Raw genomic sequence first — 18,358 nt, 5'->3', positions numbered from 1 at the left:
CGGTGGGCCTAAAGGGTTAGCCACTGAACGCTCTTCTGCCCTTACCTAGTAAAATTCCTCGTGTGTTTTGTACCGATGCAGATTACTTATGCCAACAGAGGCCTGGCCCTGCCTGTCCAGGGCCGGGTCCCCTGGAAAGCAGTCATGTGACCGCAGCCCATTACTTGAGTGTGTCCCTTGCTCTCCAAGCCGAGGCGGGAACAGGGCAGGGTCGGGGCAGACAGTGGCGGCTCCCAGGCCAACCCGGCCTCACCCGGATCTGTGGCTCTGGGCTCGCCTTCCAGGCTGAAAGGCAAAAAGCAGCCGTGGCCTGTTCGAGTTATTTCTTTGTGCATGTGTATTTATTTCTTGATTTATTTGTGATTTATTTAAGCAAGAGTTCTCCCTGCAGAGAGATACAGAGGTGTGAGATGTGGAGTGTGTGCGTGCGTGTGTTGGGGGGGTGGGGCGGTGCTCCAGAGAGCTGGAATTGTACCTCTTTTCTTTCAGACCTCTGCATCCCTCATAGAGAAGGTTTTTTTCTTGTTTTTGTGTCTCTTGAAACACCTGGAGTGAGGAAAAACCTCCGCATTGGCCAAGCAGAAGAAAGAGGTAATGTGTTTGTTTGTTCTTAGGTATTTTGAGCAAGCAGAAGTCTACATTATAAACATCTATTGTGTAGCAATGGGACAGGAAACCTGTACGCCTTAGAGTTTATTTTATTGCTTTGAAATTTCCCAGAGTGATTTTTTCCTCAGAGAGTCTGATTCCTAATCAGTTGTCCTCGTCTTAAAAAGGTGTACAGATGACTTTGCGATTTGAAGGGTTGCAAAGGAATTTGATGTTTGGAAAAACTCTGTGGTCACTTGGGTGAGGACTAGAAATGAGGGAAGAGATACTTTGAGAAACCCTTCTAGACCCTTTGTGGGGGCATTACCCAAGGCCCACTACACAACTTCAGGTTCAGAAATCTTCCTGTAGCTCCCTTGCCTCTTACTATCTTAGAGGATCACTGGGTTTCCATCTCTTTATAGGAAAGGGAAACAGAGCTCCTTGAAATGTTTGAGAATTCTCTTTAGTGATGTAGTGCTTCAGACTGGCTCTGAAACCAAGGTGTAGCTAACCCTTTAGTGGACATTTTTGTTCTTTCACCATTGAACAGAATGGGTCTTCAGGGCTGCCACTAGTCAACTGTGCCACGGAGTGCCATATTTAATTTCTGAGTCTCAGTTCTTCATCTGTAATGCGGGAGTGATGGTACCACCTTCAGAATTGCTGTGAAGATTAACTGGAGTAAGAGAAATATAAAGCACCCACTGGGCTGGGTAAACAGCAGTCCCTTAATAAATAGTAGTGATTTTAGCTATTATGATTATTACTGGCATAGCATTCTTTCAGATCTTAGTGCTCTCAGAGGAAGAGAGTTCATTTCTTATGAATCTACAATTATCCCAGAAGGAGTAGACACCCGAGGGTTTTAGCCTCTGGAGGTCCCAGACCATGCATTCTGAAGGAAGAGATCTGAGCAAACATAGGCTCGTTTCAGCACTTGTACAGGGTGGGCACGCACCCATGCATGGCCCCTCCTGACTCATTCAGCTAAGAAGAATTGCTTTTTGTTCAAGCTGTTTTTTTCCACCCCTGAGCTCCTCAGTAGTCCTCAGTACAAAGCCTGTAAGGTGGGCGTTATTATTCCTATTAAGAGAAAACTGAGGTGCAGTGGAATTAATGTTAATTAGTTAATTAACTAATGAATTTTTATTTAAGTAGGCTCCACACCCAGCGTGCGGCTTGAACGCACCACCCTGAGATCAAGAGTCACATGCTCTACTGACTTGAGCCAGCCCGATACTCCCAGTTTGTTTGACCTTTAAACCCCAGGCTCTACTGAGCCATCATGAAGCAGTTAGGAACAATAGATGCTCTTGAGATGCTTTACCTCAAAAGGGTCCCCTGCTAGGCTGTTTGGGAAACAGTGGACACTCTGGCTCTTTCTTAGAGATTCCCATTAGAGATGCATATTAACATCTTGAAGGCTCTGAGGAATCTTGCAGTCAAGAAATCTGTTTAATTCTACTTCTCCTCAACTTATTCCATTGTGGGACCTTTTTTTGCCCTATTCCTAGAATCATAAAGCACGGAGAACTACTCTTCCACAAACATGTTGTGGAAAACCTGGCACCAGGCCAAGCTGCCTCTCGATGACCATCCTGTCTGATACAACAACAGATACCTTCAGACACCTTCTGGTGGTCAGTGTGGTCTCCTCCCTCTTCTTATCCTTTCATCTGATGAGACCCGGGAAGAGTCACTGGGTCGATCTCACAGACTTCCCCTTCATTTAAGCCCCCAGACACAAGGATATGAACAAGGAAACGCTACAGTGTTCTCCAGGAAAGGTGGTGATGGAAGGGGCCTCTTTAGCACCGTCCGCCAGGGCCTCCTCTACCCTACTCTAGGCCCCTTGGTTGTCCTTAGGCCACAGACATCAGGCTACAGAACCCCTGTTTTGCTGAATAGCAAAGAGAATGCTGCAGTGAGCCTGAAGAGGTATCTGTCCTTCGTGTTCCTGTCTCCACAGTGCAAAAGGGGGAAGAATGAGACCGGCCTACTTAATTCCCACTTTGAGGGGTGGGAGTGTGGTGCCAGTTGAACGACTTTGGGTTTTGGATTTGGGTTCCTCAGGGCCAGAGCTAGAGTAGGAATTTCTCATAAGAGGCGGCACCTCTGAGAAAGGCTGAGTCTTTAGCACGGGAAACCACACGATTCACATCTAGAATGCCAGAGGCAGAATCAAGGTCCAGGTAGCTGAGTGGAGGTGTGGGAGTTCAGTAAGAATGTACTCTGGAATAAAATAAAGAATGAATAACAACAACTTGGGGAGGTTGGGCTAGCCCTTGGAGGGTGCTTGATGGCGGATGTTAGGTTGGCTCCAAGGGCCATCATTTGTTCTTTCCATGTATTTTCACCTTGGGAAATGAAAAGTGATTGGGATGAAAAGAGCCGGACCTCAAACCCTTCGGCCCTTCAGTTCCCCTCCCCGCCCTCACGTACAGTGAAACCTTCCAGCAGAAGCCTTAGAAGGCTTTTCTCTTTCAGATTATAAGTGAGTGCCAATGATGAGTCAGTGTTTCATGTTTGTGCTTTAAAGCCATCCTCGATATGTAAATATTAGTAGGGGCAGCCGCACCGGGCAAATTTCAAACTGTTTTTTGCCAAGATCCGCCTTTTCAGTGTACATGTCACTGATTATGGCCTCCTTGGGTCTTCGTGAACACTGCAGAAACTCGCCACCTCTGGAGCTAGAGGACCCATTTCAGGCCCTACGGAATCATTTCTCCAGAGACTTCTTTGGCACACTAAGTGCTTTTCTAATGCTGACAGAGGGCTGGAAATGGAAGGAGCTTCGATTTTTCTCAATAATGGAAAATCCCCAAATCATTTTTATCAGCTTTACAGCCAGCTAGAGATGTGCTCAAAGAGACATACATTGCTTAAAAACTTGTTTTCCTGTCTGCCTTTAAGTGGATGATGGCAGTGTAGTTTGGGCAGTGTGTGGGAGTATTAAGTGGCACCTGGCCTTACCCAGCTTTTGTTTTGGTGAGCATTAAAACGAGCTCTTTTGGTTTGTTTGTTTTACTTGTTACCTGAAGGAAAAAAAACAGTTTAAGAATAACTTGCTTAACACTTATTTCATAATGTAAAATTTTCAATAGCAAATCTTTTCCTGATAACCAAAGAATTCTAGAACAATTCTCAGTTTTTCTCCATCATGATTTTAAAATCTTCTTTAAAAATGAGTGTGTAAGTACTACCCATTTTCTGGTTTAATAAAAGGCTTTGGTATAATCAAATAGCATGTATCTGTGCACCAAGTCATGGACTAATACTGACTTTTAGCAATTATTTTTTTTAAGATTTTATTTATTTATTTATCTGAGAGAGAGAGTGTGTGTGTGCACAAGTGAGTGAGCATGAGCAGGGGGTGGGGCAAAGGGGGAGGGAGAGGGAGAGACAGAATCTCTCCAGCAGACTCTGCGTGGAGCCGGACACAGGGCTCGACCCCACAACCCTGAAATCATGACCTGAGCTGAAATCAAGAGTTGGATGCTCAACCGACTGAGCCACCCAGGCACCCCAGCAATTAATTTTTTAAAATACCCTGCCTGGGGCGCCTGGGTGGTTCAGTCATTTAAGCGTCTGCCTTCGGCTCAGGTCATGATCTCAGGATCCTGGGATCAAGCCCCGAGTCGGGCTCCCTGCTCAGAGGGGGGAGTCTGCTTCTCCCTCTCCCTCTGCCCCTCACCCCCTTCCCCCGCTCATGTGCGCTCTCTCTCTCTCTCTCTCTCTCATTCTCTCTCTCCCAAATAAATAAATAAAATCTTTAAAAGGAAAACAAAGGATCCTGGCTTAGAAAGCTCCGTTAATGCATTTAGCATTTATCAAACACCTGCTATGTGAAAGGTACTGTGTAGGTGCCAGAGATTCAAAGAGTATTTAGAAAGAAAGAACCCATGGAGCTTACAGTCTAACAGAAATATACGCAAGTTTGATGCATTTTAGTTCCTAGTGAATTTTTTATGTGGAATTTTTTTTTGTTGTGTAATGAACTGAGGGGTGGCTGAGAACCAAATGCCTTTGGGGAGATATTGCTTTATTTTTTTTTTTTTTTCTGGAAAAAGAAAATCAAGCCTGAAATGTCTCACTTCTTCCTGTTGAATCAGTGTTGCCTACTCAATGCCCAACTCTTCTGTATTCACAAAAAGGGGTAGGAAAAATAGCATAAAGATGAAAGTGAAGCCCAAAAGAGGTAATAACGGAGAGCAGTGTTTCTCCACCTGAGATCTGGGAGCGCCTGTGTCAAAGTCCCCTGAAGGCTGCATTCTAATTGCAGATTCCCAGACCCTCCAGACTGAGTACTGGTGGTAAAGCCTGAAGGTCTTCATGTTTTAATAACCTCCCCTGGTGAGTCTTGTGATACTCATGTCAAAGAGCACTGATCTAGGCACGTGGAGAAGGTCACCAGGACTTCAAAGGGTGATGAAGGAACCCAGCAGATGTGTCCTCAGAGGTGCTACACATAACCTATAAGACATTTCTGAGTATACGGATGCCTGGGTGGCTCAGTCGGTTGAGCGTTTGACTAGGTTTCGCCTCGGGTGGTGATCTCAGGGTTGTGAGATGGGGCCCTGGTCTGCTCCATGCTCCGTGCAGAGTCTGCTTGAGATTCTCTCTCTCCCACGCCCTCTGCTCCTCCCCCCTCCCTCCCTCCCTCCCTTTCTCTCTCTCTCTAAATAAATGGATAAAATCTTAAAAAAAAAAAAAAGACATTTCTGAGTACAGAGAGAAGGCAGGTGATGGGTAAATTACTGCCCAGATTTCAAAAACGAGAAAAGAAGAGATGCCAGAAACCACCGCTTTATAAGCCTGACATGACCTTTGGAAAAATTCTGTTCCAAACAGATGGAGTCAAAGCATTTAGAGGAAAATGTGATGATCCTTAGGTGTCATCATGGGTTTGCTCAAACATTGTCACTATTAAAGACTGTCAAATTTGGCTGCACGTTAGAATCATCTGGGAGTTTTAAAAAAATCTTGATGCCCAACCCCCACCCAGTACCGGTTACATCACTATCTCTGGGGATGGGACCCAGGCATCCGTCTTTTTAAACCCCCAGAGATTCTCATTTAATGCAGTGCTGTCTGAGCACTGGGAGTTTTAAAAGCTCCCTGGGCTATGGTAATAGGCAAAAAAGTTTGACAACCCATTTGCCTATACGACATTAGGCAAGTTGCTTGACTTCCTTGCACTTTGTGTAAATTCTAGGCAATTTAAAGGCCTCTCCTGCCTTTCAACTTCTGGTGATTCTGTTATTAAAAGTCATGCCAAACTGATTTCCTCCTTCCTTCCCTCTTTCTGTTCTCCTCCTCCTCTTCATTTTCTTTCTTCTGGGGGCTGGGAGAGTCAAGGTGTCAACGTATATATCTTAACTTCATGAAAATATTTAGCAAAATTTCCCAGGATGTCTCATAGGCAAATAAGATGGTAGTTACGATGGGTGGATTTAGCACCTAACTGAACAAATATGCTCAGAGTATGAATGTAATGGGTCTGCAGTAACCCTGGAGAATGGGCCGCGTTGGAACGCTACAGGGGCTGTTGTGCCCTTGGAGCTGACCTTGTTAACATTTTTTATCCAGGTTGTAGGTAAGAAAGATATGAAAGAAATGCCTGTCAAATTTGGAGATAACCCAACGTTTAGGAGGCTTAATTCATACCATACATAAAAGCATCAGGCCTAGGTCTGAGCAGAATATCTGTTTATTAAGGTTATTATTGTTTTAACAATATTTCCGTAATTCAAATATTGTGCTCGTTTTATTTGTTCTCTTTCTTTAGTTGAGTCAAAATTTGGAGGCTTTTGTGTACTGCTAATGGAAAAACAGCCCTGGTAGGGTCTCAAGTCAGTTGTTCTCTGATTTTGTTCCTATCAAGCAGTGCAAATCGATTAGATCCGGCTGGTTTGGAGCAATAGAAAATAAAGGAAGTGTCACCCCAAAAAGCCACGAGGTGGATGGAATACTAAAATCCAGTTTAGCAGTTTCGGCTGATGAGCGTGAGGATAGACCCGGGAGGGGAGGGTGTCTCAGAAACACGTGGACGGCTTATTTAAAAAGGGCCGACTGGACTCTTGATCACAGGTCGTGAGTTCAAGCCCTCTTTGGGCATAGAGTTTACTGAAAAAAAAAAAAAAGAACACACACAAACAAAAAGGGCGCTCGGCTCCCTCCCCGCCGATTGTGACACCCTAGTCTGGGGGGAGGCCTCGAGCCTGCTTTTTTAAAACAAGCTCTCCAGCTGATTCTGAGAAATAGTGTTGAGGAACTCACTTTGATTTGAGTTTTGGCAGAGTTGTTTAAATATGTTGTTTTGTCTCATAGTCCGTCTCCAATCTGTGTTTCTAAAAGCCCAGATAGATTTAATTATTTTGTGCTTACAACCCAAACAGTTAAATTAGATCAGGTCCTTCAGATCCCAGTCCCTATATTTCAATTAGAAAACCGTACGCTCTTACATTTCCGTTTTCCCTTTCATTTTTAATGCTTTATTTTATACAGACCTCCATCAGACCTTGACACGGGGAAAATATAATTTATGTGTAGTGCAAAAGCAATCTATAATAGCTGCTCGGGTGCTGCGGCTGTGTTTTGGAAAATGCACCCGGCTTAGATTATGCCTGATCATTTTCCACATCACATGCTGAACAGCAGTTGCGAAGAAGCATAAAATGAATGCTGCTGAGCAGCCCTCAGATACCTTGCTGTTAACGGGTGCTTCCCCCCCCCCCCCCCCCCCCCGCCCCGCCGCCCCCCTGCCTCCCGTGTCTTCCTCAGCAGGATCTATGACTGAGGTGGATCGGCTAGGAGTGGCTCCTCGCAGCATAGAGGGAGGCACTTTTCACACTGTTTTGGAATGAGAAGTTAAATTCATGAGCACACATGATTTAGAAGACATGGGCTGTGGCACTTCGTCTTCAAGGAAAGACAGGAAATCTGAGAAAGGTGAGTGCCAGCGGGGGTGCCTGTCTTCCTGAATGAATGGGGAGCCCAGCGAGAGTGAGCCAGATTCGCCCTCTCCCCTCTCCCCGGGCAGTCACTTGCTTCTCCAGCAGCCCCGTGCGCTTGGGCACAAGGCACCATCACTTGAGCTGAATATTGAAGGCTGAATATTGGCATAACACGGGGAACTACCTTTAGGAAGATGTAGCTTTGAATTTACGAGGTACCATAAAGTATTATCTAAGAGAGAGCTTATGTTTGATTTGATTTCAGCTGAAAACGTACCAATACAAAAAATCTCCATTTCAAATTCAGTGGCAGGGAACAAGAAAGCCTCTGTAAATTTATCTGTTTATTCAATATGTTTATAAATAGCTATATCCGTACCTATGTGGCATTTAGCTGCAGCATTGACTTTTTATTAGATTTTGTAACTCAGTGATTGGATTATTTTTTATAGCTATTCAACACAGAACTTCATGAGATTTGCCCCACGTTTTTAGACTATTCCGGGTGGAATTTGGGAAACGCAAGATCATCTGCTTCCCAAAAAGTGTGTTGTTTCTACATAGAGGACATGGCCCCCACGATCCCCATATAATTAGAGGCTTAAATATTGCCTTTGTTTATTTTGTACTGAAGTTCTTTCACATACCTACTAAAATCTAGTTTGCAACTCACTTGAGTGTTTAAGGGACATAGTCTCCACAAGCAAATAAAAATAAAAATAAACAAACTGGGATGATTATGTGAATAATTTGCTCTTAAACTCCATTCTTTTCGCGTCTAGGTTATAGATAATTTTCCCAGTTTCTTTTCCATGTCTTGTTTTTGGAAGTTTACTCAGGCTTAAGATGGACAGTTTAGGATGCAGAGTACTCTATACTAATTAGCATGTGATGTTTTTTCTTGGGAATCAAATGCTATTCTGCCTCCCAGCTGACTTGTGCTGGTGAGTTAGCAAAGCTGATCTCCCACAGTAGGGACACGGGAGATGTACTAACTCTTTCAAATCTGTAAGTCTTTCAAAAGCTCCAACTGAGCTAATTCCATGGTAATAATTTATTATAAGAGAGCAAAGGGAGTAATATTCTTTTTATATCTAGGATTATCCAGAGTTCTTTAAATTTAGCCAAATTTCTCAGGTTACTAAAAAAAAAAAAGGCCACGCCCAACTTGCAAAAGTAAATTCTCTCTTTTTGAAATACTTCTCAACTTTTAAAATGTTGCAGGTAAATGGAAATGTTGCCTTAGATTTTGGGATTGGTTTATCTTTTAATTTACCGAGGTGTGGGCGCCTGGGTGGCTCAGTTGGTTAAGCGACTGCCTTCGGCTCAGGTCATGATCCTGGAGTCCCGGGATCGAGTCCCACATCGGGCTCCCTGCTCGGCAGGGAGTCTGCTTCTCCCTCTGATCTTCCTCTCTCTCATGCTCTCTACCATTCTCTCTCTCTCTCTCTCAATAAATAAATAAAAATCTTAAAAAAAAATAAAAAAAAATAATTTACCGAGGTGAAATTCACATAACACAAAATTAATCATTTTAAAGGGGACATTTCAGTGTCATTTGGTACCTTCACAAGGTTGTGTAACCATCCCTTCTAGTCTAGTTCCAAACATTTTCATCACTCCAAAGCAAACCCCCTTATCTACTGTGCAGTTTCTCCCTCTTTCCCTCTCCTTCTAGCCCCTGGCAACCACTAGTGTTGTATTCTGTCTCTGTGAATTTACTGATTCTGGCTATGTCGGGTAACCTCTGCCTCCTTTCACTTAGCATGTTTTTGAGGTTCATTCATGCTGTAGCATCTATCATACTTCATTCCTTTTTAAGGCTGAATAGTATTCCATTGTATGTATAGACCACATTTTGTTTATCCATTCATCTATTGATGACATTTGGGTTGTTTCCACCTGTTTGGCTACTGGGAACAGTGCTGCTATGAACATGAGCGTGTGTGTGTACTTGCTTGAGTTCCTGTTCTCAGTTCTTTGGGGGTATATACCCCGGAATGAAATTGCCAGGTCATATGGTAATTCTATGTTTAACTATTTGAGGAAATGCCAAACTCTTTTCCTGGATCATTCTCTTAAAAGAGCAGTTTTATTGAGCCTATAATTCACAGACCACACAATTCACCAGTTTAAAGGATATAATTCATTGGTTTTCAGTATATTCACAGAGCTGTACAACCATCACCACTATCAATTTTAGAACATTTTTCATATCCCCCCTCCAAACCATTAGTTGTGACTACCCTACCCACTACCTCCCCAGCCCTAGGCAATCACTAATCTACTTTCTGTCTCTATAGATTTGGGCTCTTCTGGACATTTCCTATCAATGTAATCAGACCACATGGAGTCTTCTCTGTCTGACTTCTTTCATTCAGCATAGTGTTTTCAAAGTTCATGTCATAGCAAGAATCAGAATTTCATTCCTTTTCATCGCTGAATAATACTCCATTGTCAGAATATGCCACATCGTATTCATCCATTCATTAATTGATAGACATTTGGGTTGTTTCTGCCTTTTTACTACTGTGAACAATGCTACTATGAACATTCGTGTACAAGTTATAGGTAAACACATGGTTTTGGGGTGCCTGGGTGGCTCAGTCATTAAGCATCTGCCTTCAGTGCAGGTTATGATCCCAGGGTCCTGGGATCGAGCCCTGCACTGGGCTCCCTGCTCCACGGGAAGCCTGCTTCTCCCTCTCCCACTCCCCCTGCTTGTGTTCCTGCTCTCATTATATCTCTCTCTGTCAAATAAATAAAATCCTTAAAACAAACAAACAAACAAACAAACATGTGTTTTTGGTGCTCTTGGGTATATACCTAGGAATAGAATTGCTGGGTCATATGGTAGCTCAATGTTTAACATTTTGAGAAACTCCCAAACTGTTTTCCCAAGTGCCTGTGCCATTCTTCATTTCCACCCACAGCATATAATGGTTATAATTTTTCCACATCCTTTGCAATACTTCTTATGGTCTGTCCTTTTGATTATACCCATCCTAGCAGGTATGAAATGGTAGTTCATTAGGGTTTTCATTTGCATTTCCCTAATGACTAATGATATTTAACATCTTGTCATGTGTATATTAGCCATTTGCAGATCTTTGGAAGAATGTCTATTTGGATCATCTGTCCATTTTTAGTTGTTTTTATATCATTTTTTTGGTAAGAATTTTCTTTATATATTCCAGTTATAAGTTCTTTATCAAATATATGATTTGCAAATGTTTTCTTTCTTTCTGTGGGCTGTCTTCTCACTTTCTTGATGATGTCCTTTGAAGCAGAAAGGTTTTTAATTTTGATGAAGTCCAATTTATGTTTTCTTTGGTTGCTTATGCTTTTGGCATCATGCCAAAGAATCCATTGCCAAAGCCAAGATTGTTTATGGCTATGTTTTCTTCTAAAAGTTTTATATTTTTAGCTCTTACATTTAGGTTTTTGATGCATTTTGAGTTAGTTTTCATATACGGTATGAGGTAGAGGAACAGATTTATTCTTTGCATGTGGATATCCAGTCATTCCAGTACCATTTGTTGAAAAGACTATTCTTTCTCCATTGAATGGTCTTGGCACTCTTGTCAAAAATCATTTGGCTGTAGAAATGAGGGTTTATTTCTGGCCTCTGAATTTTATTCCATTGATCTATATGTCTATCCTTATGCCAGTACCACACTGTCTTGATTACTGTATTTTATAGAAAGTTTTGAAATTGGAAGTCTGAGTCCTTCAACTTTCTCTTTTTCAAGATTGTTTTGGCTTTCTGGGTCCCTTGTATTTCCATATGAATTTTAAGATCAATTTGTCAGTTTCTCAAAAGAAGCCATCTGGAATGTTGTTGGGGATTGCACTGAATCTGTAGACCGACTGGGGGAGTATTGCCAGCTTAACAGTTAAATCGTCTGATCCATGAACATGGAGTGTCTTCCCATTTGTTTAGGTCTTTAATTTCTTTCAACAGTGTTTTGTAGCATTCAAAGCTTAAGTTTTACACTTCTTTTGTTAAATTTACTCCAAGTATTTTCATTCTTTTTAATGCTGTTATAAAATGGGATTATTTTCTTACTTTCATTTTTGGATTGCTCATTGCAAGTGTATAGAAAACAATTGATTTCTGTATATTGATCTTGTATCCCAAGACTTTGGTTGATTCTTTAGGATTTTCTATTTACAAACTATGTCATCTGCATATAGTTTAACTTCTGCCTTTCTATTCTATGCCTTTTATTTTTTTCATTTTCTTGCATAGTAATCCTGGCTAGAACCTCTCTTAGTGTTGAATAGAAATTCACGAATACACATCCTTGTCTTGTTCCTGATCATAGGGGGAAAACATTCAGTCTTTCGTCTTTAAGTATGATATTAACTGTGGCTTTTTCTAAGATACTCTTTATCAGGTTGAGGAAGTTCATTCTGATTCCTAGTTTATTGGTTGTTTTTTATTAAGAAGTGATGTTTAGGGGCGCCTGGGTGACTCAGTCAGTTGGGCATCTGCCTTTGGCTCAGGTCATGATCCCAGGGTCCTGGGATTTAGCCCCGAGTCAGACTCCCCACTCATCAGGGAGTCTGTTTCTCCTGCTCCCTCTGCCCCTCCCCCCACTCATGCGCGCACGCTCTCTCTCAAATAAATAAAATCTTAAAAAAAAAAAGAAGTGGTGTTTAATTTTGTGAAATGCTTTATCTGCATTTTGAAATGATCATGTAGTTTTGCCCTTTATTCTATGATGAGTTAATTGAACTTCAGATGTTGAACCAACTTGGCATTCCTGGGATAAATCCCTCTTGGTCGTGGGGAATAATATTTTTTATATGTTGCTGGATTCAGTTTGTTAGAGTTTTGTTTAGGATTTTTGCATCTGTATTCATAAGAAATATTGGTCTATAGTTTTCTTTTCATGTGATGTGTTTGTGTGGTTTTGCGATCAGGGTAATACCAGCCTTGTAGAATGAGTTGCAAATTCTTTCTTTTCTTCCACCTTTTAGAAGAGTTTGTGAAGAATTGGTATTCTTTAAATGTTTGGTAGAATTCATCAGTGAAACTGAGTATGGGCCTTTCTTTGTGGGTAGTCTTTTGATTGCGTATTCTACTTTTGTTATAGGTCTATTCAGATTTTCTATTTCTTCTTGATTCATTTGTAGTAGTTTGTGTCCTTCTAGGAATTTGCCCATTTCATCTAAGCTATTTAATATATTAGCATATACTTGTCAGAGTATATAGTTCTTTTTATTCTTTAGTTCTTTTTATTCTTCCATTATCTCTTGTTGAATATGTCAATGTTTATTATGATTTCATATTAATAAACCTGAAAACTGAAGCAATGTTATTTACTTACATTTAGCCATAAAACCTTTTTCTCATTTAGAAATATTGTAAAACATAGAAACGCCGTTGGAAATAATATTCATCATTCTACTACCCAGTGACAACAACTGTTAACATTTTGGTAATTTCTTTTTTCATTTTTTTTTTTTTTGGTATAGTATAGATTTCTGATCATCCTAAATATTAATTTCTTGTAGCTTAATTTTTTGGCACTAAGACATTATTATATAAACATTTCTCAAGTTGTTATAAATGCTTTGTAAATAGCATTTTAACCATTACTAAACATTTTACTTAATGGATAGATCATCATAGTCTTAATTATTCCTCTAATACTGAATCTTTTTTTTTTTTTTTTTTTTACTAATATAGACAGTACTTGGAAGAATTTCTTTGTGTAGTTTTTCCCTTACTTTGGATTATTCCCATATTCAGGTGATTAGACATGAACTTACTGTGTCAAGTGTTATGAATGTTTTGAAAGCTCTTGATAGAAAAATAATAGTTACTATTTCCTGATTACTAACTATAGAGAATGTTCGAAATATTCTGCATACTTTTTATTTAATCCTTGCAATAAACCTGAGTAAAGTGTTATTATTCCTTTTTTGTATATTTGAAGAAGCTCATGCTCAGTGAGGTAAGTACTTGTCCAGGTCATATTAGTAACCACTGCCAGAGTTGGGATTTGAACCCAAGGAGTTCTGAGTATAGTGTCGTGGGTTTTTTTGCCGTCAACAATTACACCCTTTTACGGTGCCTCTCAACATTGCTGCTCTTAGAAACTAACTTTAATTAAATTTACTCACATAAAGTATCTTTTATTTGCATAGTGCTTTTATAGTTGTACAGGCCCTTTCATATACATTGGACCTTCACAGCCTGTGAAGGATTGTTCTCAATTTGTAAACAAGGAAATAGAGGCTTTGAGAGGCAAAGTGATTTACTTAAAAACGCATAGCTAGTAAGTGGCAGAGCTGGGGTTAGGGCTCCTTCCCTGTTTCTCATGGTCTGACTGGTGTGAAGGGCTTTTCCCCCCACTTTGGTCATTCAGCCCCAGTACAAAACTCTGCCTCTAGAGTATCATGGCATTTAAAAAATATATATTTATTTATTTGAGAGAGAGAGCACTCACGTGTGAGCGAACAGGGGCAGAGGGAGAGAGAGTCCTCAAATAGACACCCCATTGAATATAGAGCAGGGCTCAGTCCCAGGACCCTGAGATCATGACCTGAGCAGAAACCAAGAGTTGGACGGTTAACTGACAGAGCCACCTAGGCGCCCCATCATGGCATTTTTGAAAAAAAAAATAGCCTACGTATAAAATGGAGGCTATCCCCTTCTGTGGGCTATCTACTTTCATATAGAGAAGTAGCACTGATGTTGTATTATTATTGTTATTTTGCTTCTTTTGTGATATGCAACAGGGAAGAGAAAAATCATAGCTATCATTTATATTGCGTGCCTATTACATTCATTATTTCTATTTCTCTGCAAAACTCTTGGAGGAAGCTCTGGGGCACCTGGGTGGCTCAGCTGGTTAAATGTTCGACTTTTGGTTTCAGCTCAGGTCATGATCTCAGGGTCCTGAGATCGAACCCTATGTCGTGGGGTTCCACATTCAGTGGGGTGTCTGTTTGTCCCTCTCCCTCCCCCCACTTGCGTTCTCTCTCTCTCTGAAATAAATAAATAAAATCTTAAAAAAAAAAAAAAACTCTTGGTGGAAGCTTTGATTAGTCTCCTTTTCTAGATGAAGAAACTGAGACTTAGATTAAAGAACTGCCCGAAGTCATGTACTAGTTGACCTGGATTGGAACTGGCCTTGACAGATTCCAAAGTCCATGCTCTTTTTGATATGGTACCCTGACTTATAAAATTGGAATTTATCCAAAAATAGAAATTAAACATTGCAATTTCATTCTCCTGAACTTCACTTTATACTTAAAATTTTATATTGATGTATTTTGAATTAATAATCTATTGTGCTTTTTTTTTTTCCCATGGAGCACTTTGAGAACACGATGATATATTTTCTTTTATTTCTGCCCTTGAGACCATTTAGAAATGCATTTATTCATTTTCCCTAAGTGCTGAGGAGCCTACAAAGGCTTTTGGCTTTGGAGTTGGATGCTTTAAGCTATGAAAAATGGAAATTTTCTCTAATGGAGATTGTTCTTTTAAAAAATATTTGTTCTTTATTTTCACTAGTTAGTAAACCAAATATTTCTTTAATTCCTGGAATAACATCTAGTTCATTTAGTTGTTTAAAAATCTAATGGTCAAGCCATTCACAGCTGCCTGAGAAATGCCCTCCTTCCACCCTAAGCCCCAGATCCCCCACCTCTTCTGTCCCAAAGTTAGGTCCTTTACAATGCTGTATATTAAATTTGGGACCTTCATGGAAAAACAATGAATGACATTGTTTCCTTTATCTTTGTTGTTCTTGGAAAACATTTCTGAAACTTTAGAGGGGCCCTTGCCATTCTTGTTGTTGGAGGATTTTCCTTTATAATTGCCATCAAGTCATCTTGGGATCGCCCTCATTTTCCTCCTCAGTGAAATGGGACATCAGATAAGATGCTCTTTAAAATTCTCGCCACTCAAAAGTCTATCGGAATGCTCTCTAGATGCAAGTGCATGTGGAGAGATGGGAGACATTGATTTCTCCCTTCTACTTCTCTTGCTTGCTCCCTTAGCTGTTACCCCATTAACATTCTTTTTTTTTTTTTTTTTTTAAGAGAGAGAGAGAGCACTGCTAGCAGGGTGGGGAATGGGAGAAAGGGCAGAGGGAGAGGGAGAGAGAGAATCTTAAACAGGCTCCCCACCCAGTGTGGAGCCCGATGTAGGGCTCAATGCAGGGCTCTGTCTCACAGCCCTGAGATCATGACCTGAGCCAAAATCAAGAGTTAGTTGCAGGGCGCCTGGGTGGCTCAGTTGGTTAAGTGACTGCCTTCAGCTCAGGTCATGATCCTGGAGTCCCAGGATCGAGTCCTGCATCAGGCTCCCTGCTCGGCAGGGGCAGGGAGTCTGTTTCTCCCTCTGACCCTCCCCCCTCTCATGTACTCTCTCTCTCTCTCTCAAATAAAAAAATAATAAAAAAAGAAAGAGTCAGTTGCTTGGACTGAGCCACTCAGGTGCCCCACCCTGTTAACATTCTAACATGCTCAAGTGTCTTTCCTCTTTTTTCCTTTTCTTTTGGTTTGGATACATTTTTTTCCTCATGCCCTTCTGCTTTGCTTTACCCCCAACTTCTTATTTTTAAAAATGGCAAACCTACAGAGAGAAGATGAAAGAGGAATACAGCGAACACCCACATCCTCTTTGCCGAGATTCACCACTTTGTTAACATTTTACCATTTTCTTTCTCCCTCTCTCCTTCTCTATCTCCCTCTCCATTTGAAAGTAAGTTGTAGACAGTATGATATTAACCTCCATATACTTCAGCATGAGTGTCCTAAAAAGAGGGATATTCTTTTATATAACTATAATACTGTATCACTCTGAAAAAAATTTAGCATTGGTGGATTAATACTGCCTAACATAGGATTCATATTCAGAACTTTCCTGTTGTCCAAAACGGCCCTTTGTAACTGTTTTTTCCATGCCTTTGGAAGAAAGCCTTCCCTTGCCGTCTTCTTCCCTCCAGTTACTCTCCTCCCTCTCAGAGCTTGCTCCTGAAAGGGACGTTCACACTGCTGTCTCCTACTTTCTCTGTTCCATCCCGTGGAAAATGATTTTGACGAGTTCTTGAATGACCTTGAAGTCCAGTGGACCATTTTCAGTTCTTATTTGGCTTGGCTTCCTGGTAGTACTTGGCACTCTGCACACACCCCTCTTAAAACACTCATGGCTCTTGGCTTCAGTGACAGCACATTCTCCTGGTTTCCCTTGTGTCTCTGAACTGTTCATAAGGGCTCCGCTTTCTCCTGAGTTCTAAATATTAGGATTCCTCTGGGTTCCTCTTGGTCCTTTTATTTTGTCACTCGAATGCTCTCCTTGGGTGACTTTACTCTCGCGGCTTTAATTATCATCCATATATCAAAACAGCCAAATCTTTATTTTTGGCCCATATCATATATTATATCCCTGGTTTGTTGGCATCCATTGAGAATCATTTTCTTTTCTTTTTTTAATTCCACTATAATTAACGTACAGTGTTATATTAGTTTCAGGTGTACAATATATGGTGATTCAACAATTCTATATACTACTCAGTGCTCATCACAGTAAGAGTACTCTTAGGGAATCATTATATTTTATCTTATTTTTTAAAAGATTTTATTTATTTTAGAGAGCGAGCAAGGGAAAGGGGGTAGCAGAGGGAGAGGGACAAGCAGACCCTGTGCTGAGCACAGAGCCCGGTGTGGGGCTCAATCCCACAACCCTGAGATCATGACCTGAGCCAAAATCGAGAGTTGATCGACCAATTGACTGAGCCACCCAGGTGCCCCAGGAATCATTTTAAATGAGTACTTTTCTTTTTTTAAAAATTATTTTTTTATTTAAGTAATCTCTCTAGCCAATGTGGAGCTTGAACTTGTGACCCTGAGATCAGAAGTCCCATGCTCCTCTGCCTGAGCCATCCAGGCACCCCAAGAGTACTTTTCTTTGTAAAAGGAGACCACTTTCTTCATCTGAAATTATGATCCCTCTCAACAATAATTTTTAGTTAGTCATTCACTTTTTGACATGATAATGTGTTGGCCTTGAGGTTTATACAGGACTGACTACAAACACATCTGTTGCCTGTATGAAACACACCCAAAAAAGGAAACATCCTTTTTATTCTTTATACCCATTAAATGCATCTTCATATTTTTCTTTATCTACTGTGTGGCTTATCCACTTCTGCTTTAGAAATGTTCAGTATTATGAGACTCTGCCATGGACTGTTTAGATATCCATTCTAGAATCATGAGCCTTTAGGGGGTAGAAAGTATTGCTGACAGGATATGAAGTCCCACCCCACCCCCCCATTTAAATGCTCTTTTCCAGCTTCCAGCCTTGACTAGACAATTCACAAAGAAGCCAGCTTTTAGTTGGATCCTGTTAATTGTTAGAAAATCCTGTTCCAAAGAGACATATTTCAACCAAGTGTAAGAAAGGGCATTACCTCAGCCGCAATTGCCAGTTATTTCCCGTAATCCTAAAACTTTTCTCATATGATTATGGCTTTATATGGCATTATCTTTTTTAGCAGCTGCAAAAGACAAAATTTAATGCTGATCGTATCTGACCTTGGGTGAATGAATGTGGCAGTAGAACTCAGATTAGTAATTAATAACAAGGGAGACATAAAACAGAATTGCAGTCAAGACATTTAATTTTTTTAATTCTGAGTGGAGATTAAAGGTCATTATTGAATTGTTGAACAGAACATATTTCCTATGAGAAAATATTTTAATAATTTAAAATGCTAGTAGTACTTTTACACAGCTAAATTTCTTACATACTTAAAAATATAATAGTTTTTAAAAATTGAGAT

At 40.7% G+C, this 18,358-nt stretch overlaps 1 protein-coding gene across 1 annotated transcript in view; it reads left to right on the top strand.

Moving 5' to 3' along the window:
* PPEF1 (protein phosphatase with EF-hand domain 1) overlaps window positions 1-18,358 on the top strand; it is a 113,602-nt gene that overhangs the window by 8,447 nt on the left and 86,797 nt on the right. Inside the window, 2 exon segments of the mRNA XM_027609540.2 lie at window positions 490-591; window positions 7,378-7,542. Of these exon segments, the coding sequence (XP_027465341.2) occupies window positions 7,470-7,542 (73 nt within the window). The 5' untranslated portion in view covers window positions 490-591; window positions 7,378-7,469.

Source organism: Zalophus californianus, chromosome X, assembly GCF_009762305.2.
Source record: "Zalophus californianus isolate mZalCal1 chromosome X, mZalCal1.pri.v2, whole genome shotgun sequence".
NCBI lineage: Eukaryota > Metazoa > Chordata > Mammalia > Carnivora > Otariidae > Zalophus > Zalophus californianus.
Note: the sequence above shows the minus strand (reverse complement) of the source record. Positions and strands in the feature narration are given on the sequence as shown.